We start from the raw sequence: 19,476 nt of genomic DNA, 5'->3' as shown, positions 1-19,476 counted from the left end.
ATAATAATATCAACAACTCCTAAAATTTAAATACCTTTTTAATCATTGAGCCATTTAAATTTCAAAGAGAGGGATTGGTAAAGTTTGCCAGATATTGCAGAGATGCCAGGTAATTTAATGTCCATCAGTGATTCCTGTAAGAGAAATTTCAGAATAAGTACCCAACTGCAGTGAGATGAAGAGTTAGAACTCCAGAAGCTGCTTTTTTAGAAATTCAGTTTAAAACAGTCATTTTATTCTCAAGATTAGATTTTTTGCCATTTATTTGCTTCTCATTTTGATCACTAGTGTTAATACAGAACAATAATATTACAGTAATGAAGTATTTACTATTTCTCATTGCAAGTCTTACCTATGAGCAAATGAATCAGCTCCCCAGATGACAAAAATGGTTTAAAATAAAACCAGAGATAAGCATTCATCTAATGTGACACTTTGCCTATAATGAGTGCTCAGTGAATGTTCTCTTTGTAAAAATGAATTTTTCTTGAACATTGTTTCTTTTTTCCCCTCCAAAGTGTGTGGATTTTCATGTCACATAACTTGTGTAAACAAAGCTCCAACTGCTTGTCCAGTTCCTCCTGAACAGACAAAAGGTCCTCTGGGTATAGATCCACAGAAAGGAATAGGAACAGCATATGAAGGGCATGTCAGGGTAAGTATGGTTAGGTTGGATTTAGACTAATCTTTTAAGGTTTATTAATGAATTAAGGAAAGTCCATTACCTTACAGACATACTCCTTGACCGAAAATTCGGCGAATAAAATTCACCTAACAATTTTATTTCATTCAGAGAAATGATTTGAAAACAAAAACCTGGCTTTTGCTTGGAATAAATTCTAAAGTGTCTCAAAATTTTCCGTACTGTCCCTACAGAGTAATGTTCAGATGTTTAAATCTCCTTGAAGGAATCTGTAGCACTTAGTCTTGCTGGAGAGGTGGTATATGCTTATGAAGTATGAGATATTGTCAAGATGTAATCTTACTTATAATCTTGAATAATATTTAAAGTGTACACTGCCTTTCATCCTATTACCAAATTTGGCTTTTATGCCACTTAGAAATCTATGAATGTTATTTTAATGAATTACTAGAGGAAATTAAAATGGTACTGTTAAAATTTTTTCAGAATCAAATGTCATTCCGTGTTTGAAGAATGTGTTGTCCCACTTGCTCATGTCATTAATGATGTATGTGTTCCATCTGCTGCTTTACCAACCATGGTGGCAGACGTACAGCATGTGTATGTTGTCTTTAGGTTTTCACCCTGCAGTTACATGTGTAATTAAAGGGGTTCTGATTGACGTTTCAGTTCAGGTTGTTTTGCTTGTTTGTTTGCCTAAGATCCCTAAGCCAGCTGGAGTGAAGAAAGGATGGCAAAGAGCACTGGCTGTAGTCTGTGACTTCAAGCTCTTTCTGTACGATATTGCCGAAGGAAAGGCATCTCAGCCCAGTGTTGTAGTCAGTCAAGTGATTGACATGAGGTAAGTGTCAGAGATGAAAATATGTATATCTTTGCAACACAGAAATACAAAGTGTGTGATTTTTCTTCTGATTATATTGCCATGTTTTTATTTAAATCTAATTTCACAGTAATTTTCTCATTTACTAATACTGCAATCACAACATAATTACAAATTGGAAATATGGTATAGTTATAGAACAGGTTGATGTGCGTGTGTATGCATATTGGGGCTGGGGGTCTGGGAAAAGAGGTTAATACTTCAAAACCAAAAGACCAGTTAAAGGCTGCTGGGGTACTAGAGGCCTAATGTGTAATGTCTATGTCATCACTTAAAGCAAAGGCTTCAGTATAATTTCAGTGTGAGGAAAGGAAATAAAAATCTCAAAATCAGACAGGCTCTTGGAATATAAAATGAAGCCGTGAACATTTAAGTTAAGTACATCTCTTAAATGTTTTTGGTCTCATTTTCAGACTCTCTCCTCTACTTAACCCCTTCTCGAGACTGCAGGCATTCTCCCTCAGTGATCTTATTTACTCCTGTAGCTTCAAGCATCATCTCCGCATTGAGACGACTCCTGAACATATGTCTCCAGACCTGTGCTCAAAACTAAAATTTCCAATTCTGGCTCACATAAGCATTTCATACCAGCATCTAAAACACATTATCTTCCCCATACATGTGAAATATAAAGAAATACATTTCTTTATTTGCAAGAAACTTTAAAATATTAGCAAGGAAAATTTGGTAGAACCTGCAAAGGGACCAAATATAGAAAGATAGGGAGAAGAATCAAAGATAAGAGTAAGATGTCAAATCTTCAAGATCAAGAGAATGATGGTACCAATAACCAAATTAAGGAAATCACAAGGAATAGATTATTGTGGAAGGGATCTGTCTTAGGATTTCCTAAGGAACAGTAACACGTCAGATGAGCTGTGTTGAAGGAACAGCAAAATGTCAGATGAGCTGTGTTGAGGGCACTTGACATGTATTATCAGAGCAAAGAGGGGACAGTCTGCTGGAGACCTACTAGGATCCAAACCCACGCGTCCCGTACTTACTGGCATTGTGACACTGAGGAAGCCAGAAACGATTTCTAGCTCTTGTGTCATGTGGCACTGTTAAATCACACCTGATACGTTACTTTTGGCACTATCAGTTACAAAGAAAGAAAATTCAGAAATTTTAAAAATTCAGTTTGGATGTTCTGTGCAATTAAATTTTGAGGATTGCTTCATATGTGTTATTTAGATGCACACCCAAAACCACACACAAACACACCCACATACGCTAACTTTCAATGTTTCACTTTTCCTTCAGGGATGAAGAATTTTCTGTGAGTTCAGTCTTGGCTTCTGATGTTATTCATGCAAGTCGAAAAGATATACCCTGTATATTTAGAGTAAGTCTGTGTGTTATAATTTGATCACTGAATTATTTGCTTTTAAAAACTAAATGTTTTACCTCTCTCTATAGATCACCAACTTACTTGGAATATAACCAAATCTTACAGACAATTTGTGCAAAGTAAACACTGAATTAGTAGAAGACCAATGGAAAGCTTTGAATATATGGCTTCTAAAATAGGTTTCATCTTGGATAATATTTTTGAATCACATTCAATTTTCAGATAAGTAGTACTACAAGAAGAATTGAATAAGCGTGAGAGTTCTCAATTTTTTTAAAAAATAAAAGTTTGTTTAAGATCTTGTTTACAAGTTAGAATGTTTCAGTTCTATTGCTCTGTAATAACCACTCCAAAACTTACCAGCTTATTTATTTTTCACCATCCTGTGGGTCAGTTCTGGTGTCTACTGGAGAGTCACTCATATGGCTGCATTCAGCTCATTTGGGGCTGAGATAGCCAAAACAGCCTTACTTTCACATCTGAGGCCTTGGTTCTGGCTGTTAACCCTGGTACTTGGCTGGTCTCTGGGCCACCTCAGTTCTCTTTGCGGACTCTCTCCATGTGGGCTCTAATCATTCACTAGTCTGGCTGAGTTCTCCGTGACTGGCTTCCAAGAGAGGAGAAGAAGAGCTGCCAGGCCGTTTAAGGACTAGGCTCAAAACAGGCACAATAACTCTTCTATATTCTGTTGGCCAAAGTAAGTCATGAGGTCATCCCAGACATAAAAGAAGGGGAAATAGACTGCATTTTTAGATAAGAAGAGTGAAATTCTGTAGGAAAAATTGTTGGTAGACATCTTTGGAGGCTGTCTAACACAGTGCAGTCTCAAACTGACGCGTTAAGTAAGATAATGGAGGTTTAAAAAAAAGGACTATTCTCTTGATGGTATGCCTATATACTTAGTACAAGTGTGTATCTTGTATCTAAGACCATACTCAGTCTCTCAGTTCCCAGACCAAAAACTTCTCTCTCCAGCTACCAAGGGAACCTACAGAGGCACACTTAGCTTACCTGATTCTAATTGTGGGATTTTATTGTCTCTGTTGCTAAATTACTTTTAATTAAGGATCCATATATACATAAAGTAAGTATTCTGATTATAGGGTCATTGTAAAGTGATAAACCTTCATTTAAATATTAGTTCAAGTGGTCTTCTCTAAGTTATTGTTATGAAGTAACAGAATCGAAGTATTTCTGAGCATTTTTTACTTTTTTTAAATGGGTTGAAAATCAGTATTTTGTAGTACTTATGAGCCTGGATGCAGGATTCCAGTCTAGTTGTGTGCCCTTGGAGAAATTAATTTCTCTGCATTAATACCTATCTTGTAAAGATTTTGATGGACTTCCCAGGTGGCACAGTGGTAAAAAATTCACCTGCCAATTCAGGAGATGCGGGTTCAATCCCTGAGTCAGGAAGATCCGGTGGAGTAGGAAATGGCCACCCACTCCAGTATTCTTGCCTGGAGAAAGATGTTGATAGAGTTAAATGAGTTAATACTTATAAAGCGCTTTGATTAGTGTCTAGTGCTCAGTTATTACTCAATAAATGTCAGTGGCTGTTGTTAAATGACTATGTGTAATGAGTTTTTTGTGATGTATTCTGGCACTCTGTAGCAAAGAAAATACAAATGACACTGCTGCTAAGTCACTTCAGTCGTGTCCGACTCTGTGCGACCCCATAGACGGCAGCCCACCAGGCTCCCCCGTCCCTGGGACTCTCCAGGCAAGAACACTGGAGTGGGTTGCCATTTCCTTCTCCAATGCATGAAAGTGAAAAGTGAAAGTGAAGTCACTCAGTTGTGTCCGACTCTCAGCGACCCCATGGACTGTAGCCTACCAGGCTCCTCCATCCATGGGATTTTCCAGGCAAGAGTACTGGAGTGGGGTGCCATTGCCTTCTCCAAATGACACTAACATTATGAATAAATAAACTCTATTAAAGGTATCACTTAATGAGTGCTCATTTGCTGGCTAATGCAAAGCAAACTAGCATAAGCATAAAACTGGCTTAAAAGATGGCTGGCTTAAAAGATGTCAAGATGTTTCTAATATCATGAATTTTGATTAAATTGTTCTAGGTCACAGCTTCCCAGCTCTCAGCATCTAGTAACAAATGTTCCATCCTGATGCTAGCTGATAGTGAAAATGAGAAGAGTAAATGGGTGGGAGTACTGAGTGAATTGCACAAGATTTTGAAGAAAAACAAATTCAGAGACCGCTCAGTCTATGTTCCCAAAGAGGCTTATGACAGCACTCTGCCCCTCATTAAAACAACCCAGGCAGCTGCAATCATAGGTATGGATTTATAACATTTATCTTGTTATAATTGTTTATATACCTTGTCAGCAGGGATTGGCTTTCATTAGGAATCCCTGATGTCTGACATAGTATGTATTATATCACAGATGCTCAGTAAATGTTTATTGCCTGAATGAGACCATATTAAAGCTTTATTTCTCAGTAAACAAGAATGAATAAACTTTTCTAATGTATTTTCCTCTGAAAAAGCAAAAGATGAACCTATTACCAAATCTATTTTATCCTTGCGTGACTTAGAAAAAGTTGCTTCTTAATGCATAAGCTGTTTTATAAAGCATAAGTTTCCTAGGTAAAATACAGGTACTAATTACTTTGCAAAGGTTATTGCGAAGTTTAAGTAATATGGAATTTGTAACAGACTGCCCATATATAAAATACCCTCAAAAATGGCAGCTTCTGTGTCTGGAAGTTTAAATTTTTGCCATCTTCTTATGTATAGCCAACTCTTGTTACTTTGTAGTAAATAATGAAAAGTTTGATGAGTAAAGTTCAAATGCCTTTCACAACTTTTCCCTCTCCAAATGAGGAATGGAACTGGATCCAGGGTGCTGACAAACTAGAGGTTTTTTTCACCTTTTATTGAATAAACATTTCTTTATTTTTGTAAGCATTGATAGAAATTATTTTCTAGTGATTGTTCTATTAAAAAAGACATGAGATAATATTTACTACAGTAATCTGAAAGGAAATTTAATAGTATAAGTTATTGCTATATTTTAATTATTTTTATTTCAGTTTTTTGTACCATATTTCTTTATCTGTTTTATATTGTGAGTTTTATATAAGTTTTCACCTAATAAAAATATTTCATATTTATGTCTTGTATAGATCATGAAAGAATAGCTTTGGGGAATGAAGAAGGGTTATTTGTTGTGCATGTCACCAAAGATGGTAAGAGGAAATATTGTGGAGAAAATATTATTGATACAAAATTCTAAACTATAGATTTTAAACTCTAAAAAGAACAGTCTTTGCTCTTATTTATTCTGTAATTGAAATTTTCCAGACTTAATTTGATACATTTATAAGTCAAAAGATAATTTTTTAAATTTCTATAATGCTCTTGAGTTCTAAAATTTCCATGTATATTTTCTTTCTTGTGTCATTTTGTTTAACAGTTCTGCTGTATAAACTCAAACCGCATTTCTAAAGATAGTACATGAAAGAAAAACACAACTTGATTTTTCCATTGTTCTAATGGTACTAGAAGCAGTAACAGTCATTAAAATATGTTTGTTGTTGGGTTCTTTTATTCCACAAGTTAATACAACAGATTTTTTTTTAGAGAGAAATTAAATACTAGGTGAAATAAAAAAGGGACCCATTTAATTTAGCATTCTTGAATGCTTCTAAATTATGTCTTTATATCAAGTTCAGTTCAGTTTAGTTCATTTCAGTTGCTCAGTAGTGTCCAGTTCTTTGTGACCCCACGAACTGCAGCACACCAGGCTTCCCTGTCCATCACCAACTCCCGGAGCTTGCTCAAACTCAGGTCTATTGAGTTGGTGATGCCATCCAACCATCTCATCCTCTGTCGTCCTCTTCTCCTCCTGCCTTCAATCTTTCCCAGCATCAAGGGCTTTTCCAATGAGTCAGTTCTTCGCATCAGGTGGTCAAACTATTGGAGCTTCAACATCAGTCCTTCCAGTGAACATTCAGGACTGATTTCCTCTAGGATTGACTGGTTTGATCCCTATATCAAGTAAGATCATGGGAAAACAATGCATTTAAACCTCATTAATTTGTTACCCAAAGAAATACCTTTAATGAAACGTGCGTCAGTTTTTAAAAATAGTAACCCCATGGTAAAACTTCACTAGAATTTGGTGAGAGTGAAAAGGTTTTTCTTAAAGATCTGTCATGTTTTATCACATAGGAACTCTTTGCCATGGCTGCCAGAAATCTCAGTGCTAAACTTAATACCTTACTGTAGGTAGGTTAAATTATCTTACAGTGAGTGTGATTATCTTCCTCTTTCTCCATATGGTTTCTGATATCTTAGTTTTTCTGTGTGTATCTCTATCTTTATTATAAGTTAACATATTCCTTTGAGTATAATTGGGATATGATTAATAAAACATTATTTTGCAGTTGATTCATTATTCTTTCTTTGCACAGAAATTATTAGAGTTGGTGACAATAAGAAGATTCATCAGATAGAACTCATTCCAAATGATCAACTTGTTGCCGTGATCTCAGGACGAAATCGACACGTCCGACTTTTTCCTATGTCAGCTCTGGACGGGCGAGAGACTGATTTTTATAAGCTGGCAGAAACTAAAGGCTGTCAAACAATAACTTCTGGCAAAGTGCGTCATGGAGCTCTTACATGCTTGTGTGTGGCTATGAAAAGGCAGGTCCTCTGTTATGAACTATTTCAGAGCAAGACGCGTCACAGAAAATTTAAGGAAATTCAAGTCCCGTACAACGTCCAGTGGATGGCGATCTTCAGTGAGCAGCTCTGTGTGGGATTCCAGTCTGGATTTCTAAGATATCCCCTGAATGGAGAAGGAAGTCCATACAGTATGCTCCATTCAAATGACAATACACTCTCATTTATTGCACATCAACCAATGGATGCCATCTGTGCAGTTGAAATCTCCAGTAAAGAATACCTGCTGTGTTTTAACAGCATTGGAATATACACTGACTGCCAGGGCCGAAGATCTAGACAACAGGAACTGATGTGGCCAGCGAATCCTTCCTCTTGTTGTAAGAGTTTTACTTTTGGCTGCCTTACTTTGCTGTCTCTTTCCTTTTCCTTCTACTTCATCTCCTATGTGTATTTATTATTATTAACAGCGTTTTTTTTAAGTCATCTTTGAGGTTTTTCCTAGGCATAAATTATGTTGGTACAGAAAATAACCATATCTAGTTAACCTCGTTAAGGTATGGTTAAGTCAACCCACTGCGGTGTTCTTGCCTGGAGAATCCCATGGACAGAGAAGCCTGGTGGGCTGCAGTCCATTGGGTCCCACAGAGTCGGACACGACTGAAGCGACTTAGTAGTAGTAGTAGTAAGTTAACCATACCTAGTTAAACCATACCTAGGCCAGTGGGGTCAACATTAACAGGAACATAATTAAAGCTAATCGTTTTATGGAATATTTTACTTAGATTTTTTAAAACACATATGCTTTTATTTCAAGGAAGGCAATGTCAACCCACTCCAGTACTCTTGCCTGGAAAATCCCACGGATGGAGGAGCCTGGTGGGCTGCAGTCCATGGGGTCGCTAAGAGTCAGACACAACTGAGCGACTTCCCTTTCACTTTTCACTTTCATGCACTGGAGAAGGAAATGGCAACCCACTCCAGTGTTCTTGCCTGGAGAATCCCAGGGACGGGGAGCCTGGTGGGCTGCCGTCTATGGAGTCACACAGAATCAGACATGACTGAAGCGACTTAGCAGCAGCATGCTTTTATTTTGGAATAACCCTAAGGAGTTATGTTCATGGTCCCCCCCAGATACAGTGCTTGTGAAGATTAACAGCTCATAAAACTCTTAAAACTTATGTGTTATTTCACTGAAAGAGATATAACAGTGAGCAAAATAGACAGTCTCACCCTCACAGAGCACAGAATGCAGTAGAAGGGATTCCTGACAGAACAAGTTACAGTAAGGTCTAAGTGGTCTGGTAGCCAAAGTACAAGTTCTGTAGAGGCACACGGGAGGAGCATCTAATCCAGCCGGTTTTGTTTTTAGTGGAAGATACTTGGAGCATGTTTAAATGCTGAAGGGAACTAGCCGCTAGGGAGCCAGGAAAAGGTTGACCTTGTGCTAAATATAAGAAACAGAGTAAGAAGGCCAAAGAGGCTGGAAGTCAGAACACAGGAAGAAGGATATGGAGCAGGATGGGAATTCTCTTCCACTGCAACAAGATAGGAGGAATGGTGGGTATGAGGACAGTCAAGCTTAAAAGTTCAGTATAAGAAAATGTAGGAGAGCCACATATGTTACGACAGAGAAATTGGGAAATCTAGATAAAAAGAAAAATACTTGTAATCCTACCTAGCCAGGCTTAACTATTCTTAACGTTTTGTTTCTTTTGAAATTTACACTCTTATCTATGGCATCATGTTTAGAATGAATCCTGGTCAGAAAATAATTGAGTGTTGTGTGAATTGGAATTAGAATAAGAATGGCAACATCTGGCTTTTATGAATAGCTCTGTCAAAAATTTGTGGCCTTAGCCCGGGTAATCATTTAACCTTTGCTTGTGTCACCATTTATTGATGTTCAGTTCATCCATAAGTATATGTTGAGCATTTTTTGTGCCAGATGCTTTACCAAGCATTCATAAATGTGAACCTAATTCTTAAGATTTCTCTGCTCTGTAGCTTTGTTTCACTGTCAAGAGCTTAACTACTTTAGGAATCCGTTATTTTAAATGTACTGAAATCCCTTTATAGAACTAGTATTGGGCAAGGGAATATTATACCCCTGGTGTTAACAGACTCCTTCTGTATTGTAATGGCCATAAAACCTCTTCATTTATGATTGATGGGGTTTTTACTTCAAAAATGTTTTGATGTGGCTAATCTGTATTGATACTGGAATTTGGTGGGATTCCACTCTACAGTTCCTTAGCATAGATCTTTCAGAATGTTTTGGATTTAACAGTTACAGGTAATCAGCCTTCTGTTCTCTCCTTCCTATCTCTCAGGTTACAATGCACCGTATCTCTCAGTGTACAGTGAAAACGCAGTTGACATCTTTGATGTGAACTCCATGGAATGGATTCAGACTCTCCCACTCAAAAAGGTAATTTAACATTAAAATACGGCCTGGACCTCCTTGCAGCCCAGTGGTTAAGACTACACACTTCCACTGCAGCGGGCGTGGGTTCAGTCCCTGGTCAGGGAACTAAGATCCCGCATGCCGTGTGGTGTGGCCAGGAAAAAAAGAAACATATGGGCTAAGTGAACAAATGAGTATAAGTGAAACACTATATGACTATTTAGCTATTTTTCACTAATTTAGCATTTTCTGTCATATGGAATAATATAAGTGGGAATTTGGGACTTTGCTAAGAGAAAAAAGAAAACTCAAGCAGGTTAATTTTATAGGTAGCTCAGCACCATACTATTTTTATTGCATTTAGTTTCACTATATAAAGTATGATTATTATCATAATGAACAACTATAATACATTCTGTAACTTAAAATGCCAGTGTTACCTTTCACTTTAAGGAACTCTGAAGGAGCATTTCATTTGTAATTTTACTGTTTTTCACATAATGGTATGCAGTTTTAATCCTGTGAGGACAAACTTCATGGGCTAGAAAAGTGATTAAAATTAGAACCAAAGTTCTGTTAATAAAGGTTTCACATATTCCTAATAAACTATAATATTTTCCTTTAACATTCCCCCATGATAACATAAATTTTTACCACTATAGAATGTCTATTTTGCAAAAAGTGAAGAAGGATAGCTTGATATATGTAGCATGTGTCATTAGTTGAGGGACAGGATTTAGAGGGATAGGTAAAAGAAAGTACCCAAGATCTTATTTCAAAATCTGCCCCAATTCTAAACCTTAACAGTAGAAAAAGCTCTTATAAATACTGCCACATTTTATAAAACAACTAAATATGGTCCTTGATTTTATAAATTCGGACTGGTTACAATTAATTTTCCCTTTTATTTTTACGATGTGAATTTTGAAATATGTATAAAGGAAACATAATAATAAACTGACCTCTTATGAACTAACTTAAGAGCCAGGATATTACCAAAATATCACTGAATCTACCTGTGTATTTTTTATCCTGAACATTGTGTTCATCATTCCCTTGCTTTTCTTAAAATGCAGAATTTTTGTATATTTAAATATTTCTAGGCAATGTATTGTTCGTTTCGCTTGTGTTTGAGGTAATAATAAAATGTTGTATATCATCTTTTGCCTTGCTTTCTTCATGTACTTACTGTGTGTCTAAGATTCATCCGTGTTACATTGTACTGTATTTTTCTTCATTGCTTTTCACTGCTATAAAATAATCTCTTGGGTGAATAGATCACTATATATTCTTCTGATTAGCAGACATATGAGTTATTTCCCAGCTTTTTGCTATTGTGAACATCGCAGCATATGTCTTCAGGTGTGTGTGTGCGCAGGAGTTTCTTTTAAGTCATATGCCGAGGAACGAACTGATGGGACACAGAGCATGCAAGTGTTCAGCTTTACAAGATAGCGACAGCTTTTTCCAAAGTAACTGCCAGCTGACACTCCTGCCGTCTGTATATGACTTCCTAATGCCCCATGCCATTGTCAGAATTCAAAGTTTTGTAACTAGTTTATTTGTGGTTGTCAAGTGCTACCTCATGAAGTGTCGATTTGTATGTCCTCTGTTAGCTATGCTGTGGATAATCTTTCATGTTTCTTCATCGTTCATATTTCCTCTTCTGTGAAATGCCTGGTCATGTTTTTTATCCCTATTTCTGTTTAGTTGATCATTTTTTTAATTGCTTTATTGAAGTTATTCATATACTGTAGATACTGGGTTAGTGATAGGTGTGGTGAATCTTTTTCCTGTTTGTGACCTATCAAATAATTTTCATGGTGTATTTTGGGAACATTTATTATTGCTGAAAATTCATTGTGATAAATTTTAATGTAGTTAAATATATCATTCTTATTGTTCATGTTTTTTTTTTTCCTTAAGAAACTGTTTCCTACCTCCATGTCTTAAAGATAAGATCTTTATTTCCTTTCAAAAGTTTCGCCTTCTACCTTTATGTGCAATCCATTTGGAATTGATTTTTTGTGTAATGTGTGAAGTAGGGATTCAGTTTCATTTGTTCCATGTAGATACGCATTGATCCATCACCATTTATTGACAGACCTTCCTTTCCTCATACAGTTTTATCTCTGTCTTGTGTGTACATTTAGTTCAAATAAGATTCCTAAAGTATCTGTATTAATATCTTAGTATCATCATCTGCTTGCTAGTGGCTTTAAAAGTTAAATTTAGGGTTTAAATATATGTCACTTTTTTTTTTTGCCAAGAATACTCTTTCTTTAAAATTTTATCATTACAAATTAGATAATTTTATACCTTTCTAGTTAGAATTAATTTTAATTTTTTGTTGATTTCTGAGAAGGCTATATTTTGACGAGGAAAGATAAAAGTCTTAAGAATGTGTGCTTTACAAGTATGTCAAAGTTTTATGATTTAAATTTTGAACCTTGTTAAAATATTAATTTTATTTTTTATTATTTTAGGTTCGCCCCTTAAACAGTGAAGGATCATTAAATCTTTTAGGCTTGGAGACGATTAGATTGATATATTTCAAAAATAAAATGGCAGGTAAGAAAATACACATTAATAGGAGAGCTTCATAGAAACATTCTCGCTAAGCTGACTGCCAAAGACAGAGCTACTTACTGACTGCAGAGCCACTTAAATTCAGGTGTACCTTACTCTAGGATCTGTGCAGTTGACCACTATCATTCTCTCAGTATATTGGGATAAACGACTTGACAAAAAGTCATTCTGTTCAGGCTCACATAACTGTATAAGCAAAATATTTGTTTCTGACCTACCTTGTTATTTTTCTGTGGATTACTGAGGTTAATAGAAAAAGTATAACTGAATGTCTCTTCTGTACTCTTAATACTGTAGAACCTAACCAAAATTGGTAGCACTAAAATTGTGAAAACTCACCCAGAGTGCTGATTCGGGACTGTTGGAGTACATCTTCTGCCAGTGCATAGCGCTTAAAACTTTTGAAGTGCTGACAGCAACGTGGACAGGAGAAGCAGCAGGGACAAGAAGAAAGTGACTGGAGGGCCCAGGGTCAGGAAGACGGAATGGGCTCCTGAGTGCCCCGGACAGGGTGAGGGCCGTGTCCAAAGTAGTGGAGTGAGTCCTAGCCAGGGAGACTGCACACATCTCATTAAATAAGCAAGTTGTGACCAATTAAAATCTTATTTTTAACAGAGATTATTATAATTCTGTCTTCTATATAGTATTCTCATGTCTTAGCAACAAATTTCTCCATAACAGAGGTATCATAAATTTATGATCTTTTGTGGTAGATCTAGTTAATGCAGATGTAATTAGTGGTACATTATGTACTGAAAAATAATAATTAAAATTGACTTAAATATAAGAAAAACATTGCTATTAAGAAAACACATTAAAATGTTTATACTTAGCTATTATCTCTGGGTAGTTGGGATTAATTATATTCTTTATGCCTTTCTTTTTTTCCCCCATACTCTTCCAATAAATTTGTATCATCTAACAACAAAAAAACATCAAAAGTTTGTTGTTTCTGTTTTGCTTATTTGTTTTTAGTACTAACATACACACAAATGCTTAGCTTCAGATTTGGTGCTCTGGCACATCTTCTTGGCACTGAAGGCTTCTTGGTATACAGACAGGTGACTGCAGGAGAAGTCCTATGCTAAGAGGATATTCAGTTAGACTTGAGAAAGGACATTCGGGTATTAGAAATGAGTCCTGCTCAGTGATGGATTCACCGTGAACCTGTGCTTTACGGCCCCTGCCTCCAAGACTTGATACTTAATTTTGTATCTGTTTCTTAGTGGCTCACTCAGTCATGTTCAACTCTTTGCTACCCCATGGACTATAGACCTCCAGGCTCCTCTGTCCATGGAATTCTCCAGGCAAGAATACTGGAGTGGATTACCGTTTCCTTCTCCAGGGAATCTTCTCAACCCAGGGGTTGAACTTGAGTCTGTCTCCAGCATTGGCAGGCGGGTTCTTTACCACTAGCGCCACCTGGGAAGCCATCTGTTTCTTAGAGAACTCTAAATATTTGTGTAAGATTAAATCTACTCTGTTTTCACTGTGTACTGTAACCATGATAATCTTAAAATGTGTCCATTATCCAGTTTGTGTCTACAGAATAAAACCTTTTCCATTTTGTCTTTTTTTATGCTTTCATCTTTCTACTCTAGGCCAGGAATAAAGGTGGAGTTTGGAGAAGGAAGACTCGACAACATAGTAGTCTTTGTCCTTTAGAAAGGAAAGGAAATCCTATTTCCTGGAGATTCTGTTTCTTTCTTGTCTTCTCCCTATTTTGTCTATTTCTCTTTCATCTCTCAAGAGCTCAGAGTGCCCTTGCAGCCCTCTGGCTGTCCAAAATCTCCCATTGCCACTGTTACTCATCTGCTTTACCTTCATAATTCTCAAATTCTCATCTACTTTTTAAAAATTATCATTTTAACTTTTGGTATTAGGGAAGCAATCTGACTAAGTTATTTATTTTGCTACAAGGGGACTGTTGCTCTTTTACTGATCATGTTACTTTGGCTTGGTTTACAGGCCCCCTTGGTTTCTTCCCACTTCCTTTTTCTCACTTTAGCTTTCTGGCTGTTAAAAACTTCTCTAAAGATTGGCTTTTCTCTTTTTCCTTATCTTATTTAGAGAATGATACTCCTTGTGTTGTATGGATACAGTTGTCTATTTTACAGTATGTTCACCATATTCCAGCATCCATGGTTGAGAGTTTTGTTTACTTCCAGGTATTAAAATGGAAAGATATGGGCATTAGATGACTAGGTGTATATAATTATGTATCCCCCCAAGATCAGGAGAGTAGGAATAGGAATAAGATTCTTACCTTTAGTAAAGAAACTAGTATATAAACTAGTATAAAGAAACTAGTGTATAGGAAACACAATTCCTTTCCTTTACTCCACATCTTATAAATTGGAACTTCAGAGAAAATGTTTTAGTATACATAATGGGCTTCCCTGATGGCTCAGATGGTAAAGAATCCACCTGCAACGAGAGAAATGCTTAGTTGGTATCATTTCTGTGAATAATTCAGAATTTATGCCTGATTGCTGTGCAGGTTAACAATAAGAACTTTTTAACATCTTAAGCCATTGAAACAAATACTTGGAAGGAGGGAGAAGTTGGTATAGAGATATTGAGGATGGGGTAACCAAAGTGACGGGACACCAAGGCAGCTACATTTTTCTTTTTTTCTCCTAGTAAAATTGTACCATTTTATGTTTGTAATCAAATAAAAGTGAAAATATACTTTGTAAGCTATGTTTGATTTCAGCATATATTTGTTTACTTATGTTCTGTTGAAAATTATTACTTATTTACTGTGATTATCAGCACACAACTTTTAAATCAGAATTGCATATGCTTGTATTGATTGACATTGTACCATCTTGGGGATTAATGAATAAAATGCATTTTAGTACTTTAAAGAATATCATTGTTCTTTGCTGCCTTTTGTTTTTTTTTTTTTTAACAGAAGGGGATGAACTGGTAGTTCCTGAAACATCGGATAATAGCCGGAAGCAAATGGTTAGAAATATTAACAATAAGAGGCGTTACTCTTTCAGAGTTCCGGAAGAGGAAAGAATGCAACAGAGGAGGTAGATGTTTCATTTGTGCTCGTCCAGAGACGCTCTCAGCACCAGAAGGACCATTTGGTGTTAATATTAGATTTGATAGGAAGGAAAATTTGATCTCTGAAAGCCTGTCAGTCATTCTCTGTGATTTTAAAAACTGCAATAATTAATGTATTTCTCAGTGTAATTTTAATAAATACCCTCCAAATTGTGAGTATGTACTAGATTAAAGTACCATATTTTGATTTATTTCTCCTATGTATATATAATAGATACAAGTTTTAGAATGTGGGCCTTTATAAAAAACATAGAACATGTCTATGCAGATTAACTGTTCTCTTCATGAGGAGTAGCCTTGTAGTATGTCCAGTTACACACAAAACCATTTCTAATATATTAGCAATTATTTAAAAGGACATCCATAAAATATTCAGAATTATCGGTAGGGTAAGAACTTGTTTCATATTTAAATACTAACTCTGTTTTCCCACCAAAAAGCATAAGATCTTTTAAATTTAAAACAAAATCTTCTAAGTTAAAATTTTATTTAGTATGTTCTATTATTTTAATTCTGTCCTTATTAACATGATTTCACAGTTTATTTTTATGAAAAAAATTGAATATACTTTTCTCTAAAATTATCTAGATTGGTCATGGAACAAAAGTATCTAAACAGATGTTTTTTCTTGCAGGGAGATGTTACGAGATCCAGAAATGAGAAATAAATTAATTTCTAACCCAACTAATTTTAACCACATAGCACATATGGGTCCAGGAGATGGAATACAGATCCTAAAAGACCTGCCCATGGTAAGAGAAATGAAGACTGAATGTGAATATAGATGGGGTTAAGAATAAGGTGCGAGGGAGCAGATATATATATAAATATGAATGTGTGTGTGTATACACATATATGTGTGTGCCTAAATACATATGAGTTGAAAGGATATATTGGTGTAATGAGGAAATGTTTATCTCAGAATATCACGATATATGTAAGATGCATGATGACATAACATGAAAAAATGTTAAATTTAGCTACATATCAAATAACAAGCATACCAATTCTTATTTAGTTGCATCTCCTATAAACTTCTCCCATATCTAGATTTACCATTTTGGAGAAATAAACCAGATATGGAGAGGCTGTATACCAAGATTCAGAACTTTGGTACCAAATCACTAAAATTTCACTAAGTTATAGAAATTCAACACAGATATTTGGCCCACCTCCCATCGAAACCATATTAGCTTGTTCATTAATGGTCACACTTCTCATCTGATTATGAAATTAAATCTTTTTCATTTGCCTAATTACAAACATGTTACCTAGTCAGTCTTATATAAAAAAAAATACAAATTGGAAATTTTCTTTTTTTTTTAACAACATGAAGATTGGATTCTTAGACCTAATATATTGAGATTAAGAATATTAATCTTAATCTGGAATTAGCTAATTAGCCAAGCTCTGTTTATACTTAACATTTCAGTATTATGGTATTCTCCAACTATGTGTGGTAGTCACTCCGTCGTATCCGACTCTTTGTGACCCCATGGACTGTAGTCCATCCATGGAATTCTTCAGGCAAGAATACTGGAGTAGGTTGCCATTTCCTTTTGAAACTTTAACGTGACTCTTTTGATCAGTGGTGACAGCATCTAGATTTTGCACAGAATTTTAGGCATAATTTATATACTGTGGCAGTCTGGGAGATGATTTGTGAATCTTAACCCAAAGCTCTTTCTAAGAAAGTCTGTGTTAAATACCCACATTACTAACTCTACTGTGATAGAAGATAAAAACGTCTATCACTGACAGAAAAAATAACAGGTAACACAATTTGTACAATGAAGTTTTTTTATTAAACTCTTAAGGGTAGTCTTGCATCCATTTCATGGAAGGAACCAAAAAAAATCTGCATTAATTTGAATCTGAGTTCCACATTATAAATATCTCAATTAACCAGTTGGTTCTGTTTTTGAATGAATATGACATTCCTGCTGTCATTTTTTTTTTTTTACCAATTTTACCAATTATCATCAAGACATTATGTGATTATAGTACTATTCCTTCTTTTCAAATCATTCACAATAGTCGTTTATCCTTTTGAAATGGGGATTTTTATTAGCTGTGCTGGGTAAATATAAAGTATGCAAAAAGATTACAGCCAATCTTGATGTAGTAATTAAAACAAAGTAAGACATTTAAGGCTGAACATAAATATTAAGCCGAAAATTATGAGCATAAATAAAGGCCGCATTTAAATATTAAACTGTTTTACTAATCTATCATATGTAATACACTGTTTTTTTCAGTTTTTGCCTGGGAATCAGATTTCAGCATTTTCTCTATTCCTTGCCCATTCTGAACATTTGTTTAGGCCCTTAGTCTGAAATCCCTCAGTCTGGGTTTCCTTTTCTCTCAGAAGTAAACATAACGGAACCATACAGTTCAAAGCTTCTCTCATTTTTTTTACGGAAGCTACAGTGTTACATACAAAGTACCTTAGGAGAGAGAAATTTGTAATTATGATAAACAGTTGAAATGTGAATATATATATAGCTTATATTTGATAGAACAAGTGTTATATACTATCTTAATGTAACTTTTTGAAATTTAAATAACAAATAGTTTTTAACACTTGCTACATAGTTAGCATTTTGGAGGGATATGTGCATACATGCTAAGTCACTCCAGTCATGTTTGACTCTTTGCAATCTTGTGGATTGTAGCGCACCAGGAGGAATACAAATTTCAAATTTATCCATATGTTGCAAAACAACACATCAACAAACACAAAATTATTTCAGTAGTGAACAAAGTTTTAAGGTGTATTATCCTTTCAAAATTAAGCTTTATTTCACACATGCTTCATATTTGTGCACAAAAAAGAATATAGTTTTCCTCTCATTATATTCCAACAACATAGCAAAAAGAATTATGGAAAATTTTTCTATAAATTCCATTATAGGTGAAATAGTTTCAGGATTTAATAAAATGAATGACCATGTGAAATGCTTGACCAGGTGAAAAATTAGTTTGCTAATGTTTCAGAATTCTTTCAGACCTTCATACACAATAAGATTTGGTCTTTCTACACCCTGAATATGTACACAGAAGCAAAATGTCAAATTTCAAACATAGTAATAAATTTTGTATCACAGTATCCCTCCTTTTCCTCCCTTTACCCTCTGACCACTTAAAGTAAAGGAAATCTCCTTTTTTGTTGTTGCTGTTCAAAATAAGATCCAGTCTTAATTACTGTGCAAAATAAGTTCAGATAGCATTTCCTAAAGGTTCATCCCTGGTCTCACTCCATGACACATGGCCTTCTCTGCTGGCTACTTATTCCCATTAGACCTCTTGATTTTCAGTATTTGTATCACTGATCTTGTTAACCACTGACTGCCTCGCTGGTTCTTTTGTCATTAACAAAAGTGATTTTTTGCCCTAACAGTGCAATTCAGTTTTTAATGTTCATTTCATGTTTTCTTATCATATAAACACTTTTGAATTTCCAGGACAAGAAGTTGGTGTAAATTTTTGAAACCTGTTCACCTGTACATGGAGTATTTATTGTAGCAAAAATGTTATGCGTCTGAACTTCTGTTTTTCACAGTCTCACTTTATTTTCACCTGACTTTCTTCCTTTTACCAGCTAAGAACATAAAAGCTGGGACTTTTCATAAGCATCCGTTTAATCACTTAACAAATATCTTTTGATATACTGTCTTACCAGAACTGTGCTTATCTTGGAGTAAACATTGGTAAACAACACAATAATATGCATGTCTGAAAAGAAAATAATATGCATGTCTGTATCTGTGTGTGTATATATATATATATGTATACATGTATTGAAAAGCTTGTGATATTTTAATCTCAGATTTTAGTATGTTCCTTCCACTGTAGTTTTCTATATTTAATGAACTATTCC

General features: G+C 35.3%; 1 protein-coding gene across 13 annotated transcripts in view; it reads left to right on the top strand.

The window, feature by feature from the left end:
- Positions 1-19,476, top strand: part of CDC42BPA (CDC42 binding protein kinase alpha) — a 296,694-nt gene that overhangs the window by 264,844 nt on the left and 12,374 nt on the right. For 12 of the 13 annotated variants that reach the window (XM_055582031.1, XM_055582040.1, XM_055582035.1 and 9 more), the window contains 10 exons: positions 519-655; positions 1,345-1,484; positions 2,787-2,868; positions 4,953-5,169; positions 6,022-6,084; positions 7,312-7,905; positions 9,859-9,956; positions 12,419-12,503; positions 15,439-15,562; positions 16,231-16,348. In XM_055582031.1, the coding sequence (XP_055438006.1) occupies positions 519-655; positions 1,345-1,484; positions 2,787-2,868; positions 4,953-5,169; positions 6,022-6,084; positions 7,312-7,905; positions 9,859-9,956; positions 12,419-12,503; positions 15,439-15,562; positions 16,231-16,348 (1,658 nt within the window). Of the gene's footprint in view, positions 1-518; positions 656-1,344; positions 1,485-2,786; positions 2,869-4,952; positions 5,170-6,021; positions 6,085-7,311; positions 7,906-9,858; positions 9,957-12,418; positions 12,504-12,818; positions 15,395-15,438; positions 15,563-16,230; positions 16,349-19,476 lie in introns of those variants that run through there. The other variant, XM_055582041.1, reaches the window with a different exon arrangement.

The sequence above is a fragment of the Bubalus kerabau genome, chromosome 5 (genome assembly GCF_029407905.1).
Source record: "Bubalus kerabau isolate K-KA32 ecotype Philippines breed swamp buffalo chromosome 5, PCC_UOA_SB_1v2, whole genome shotgun sequence".
In the NCBI taxonomy this organism is placed as follows: domain Eukaryota; kingdom Metazoa; phylum Chordata; class Mammalia; order Artiodactyla; family Bovidae; genus Bubalus; species Bubalus kerabau.
This window is presented reverse-complemented; position numbering and strand designations above follow the sequence as displayed.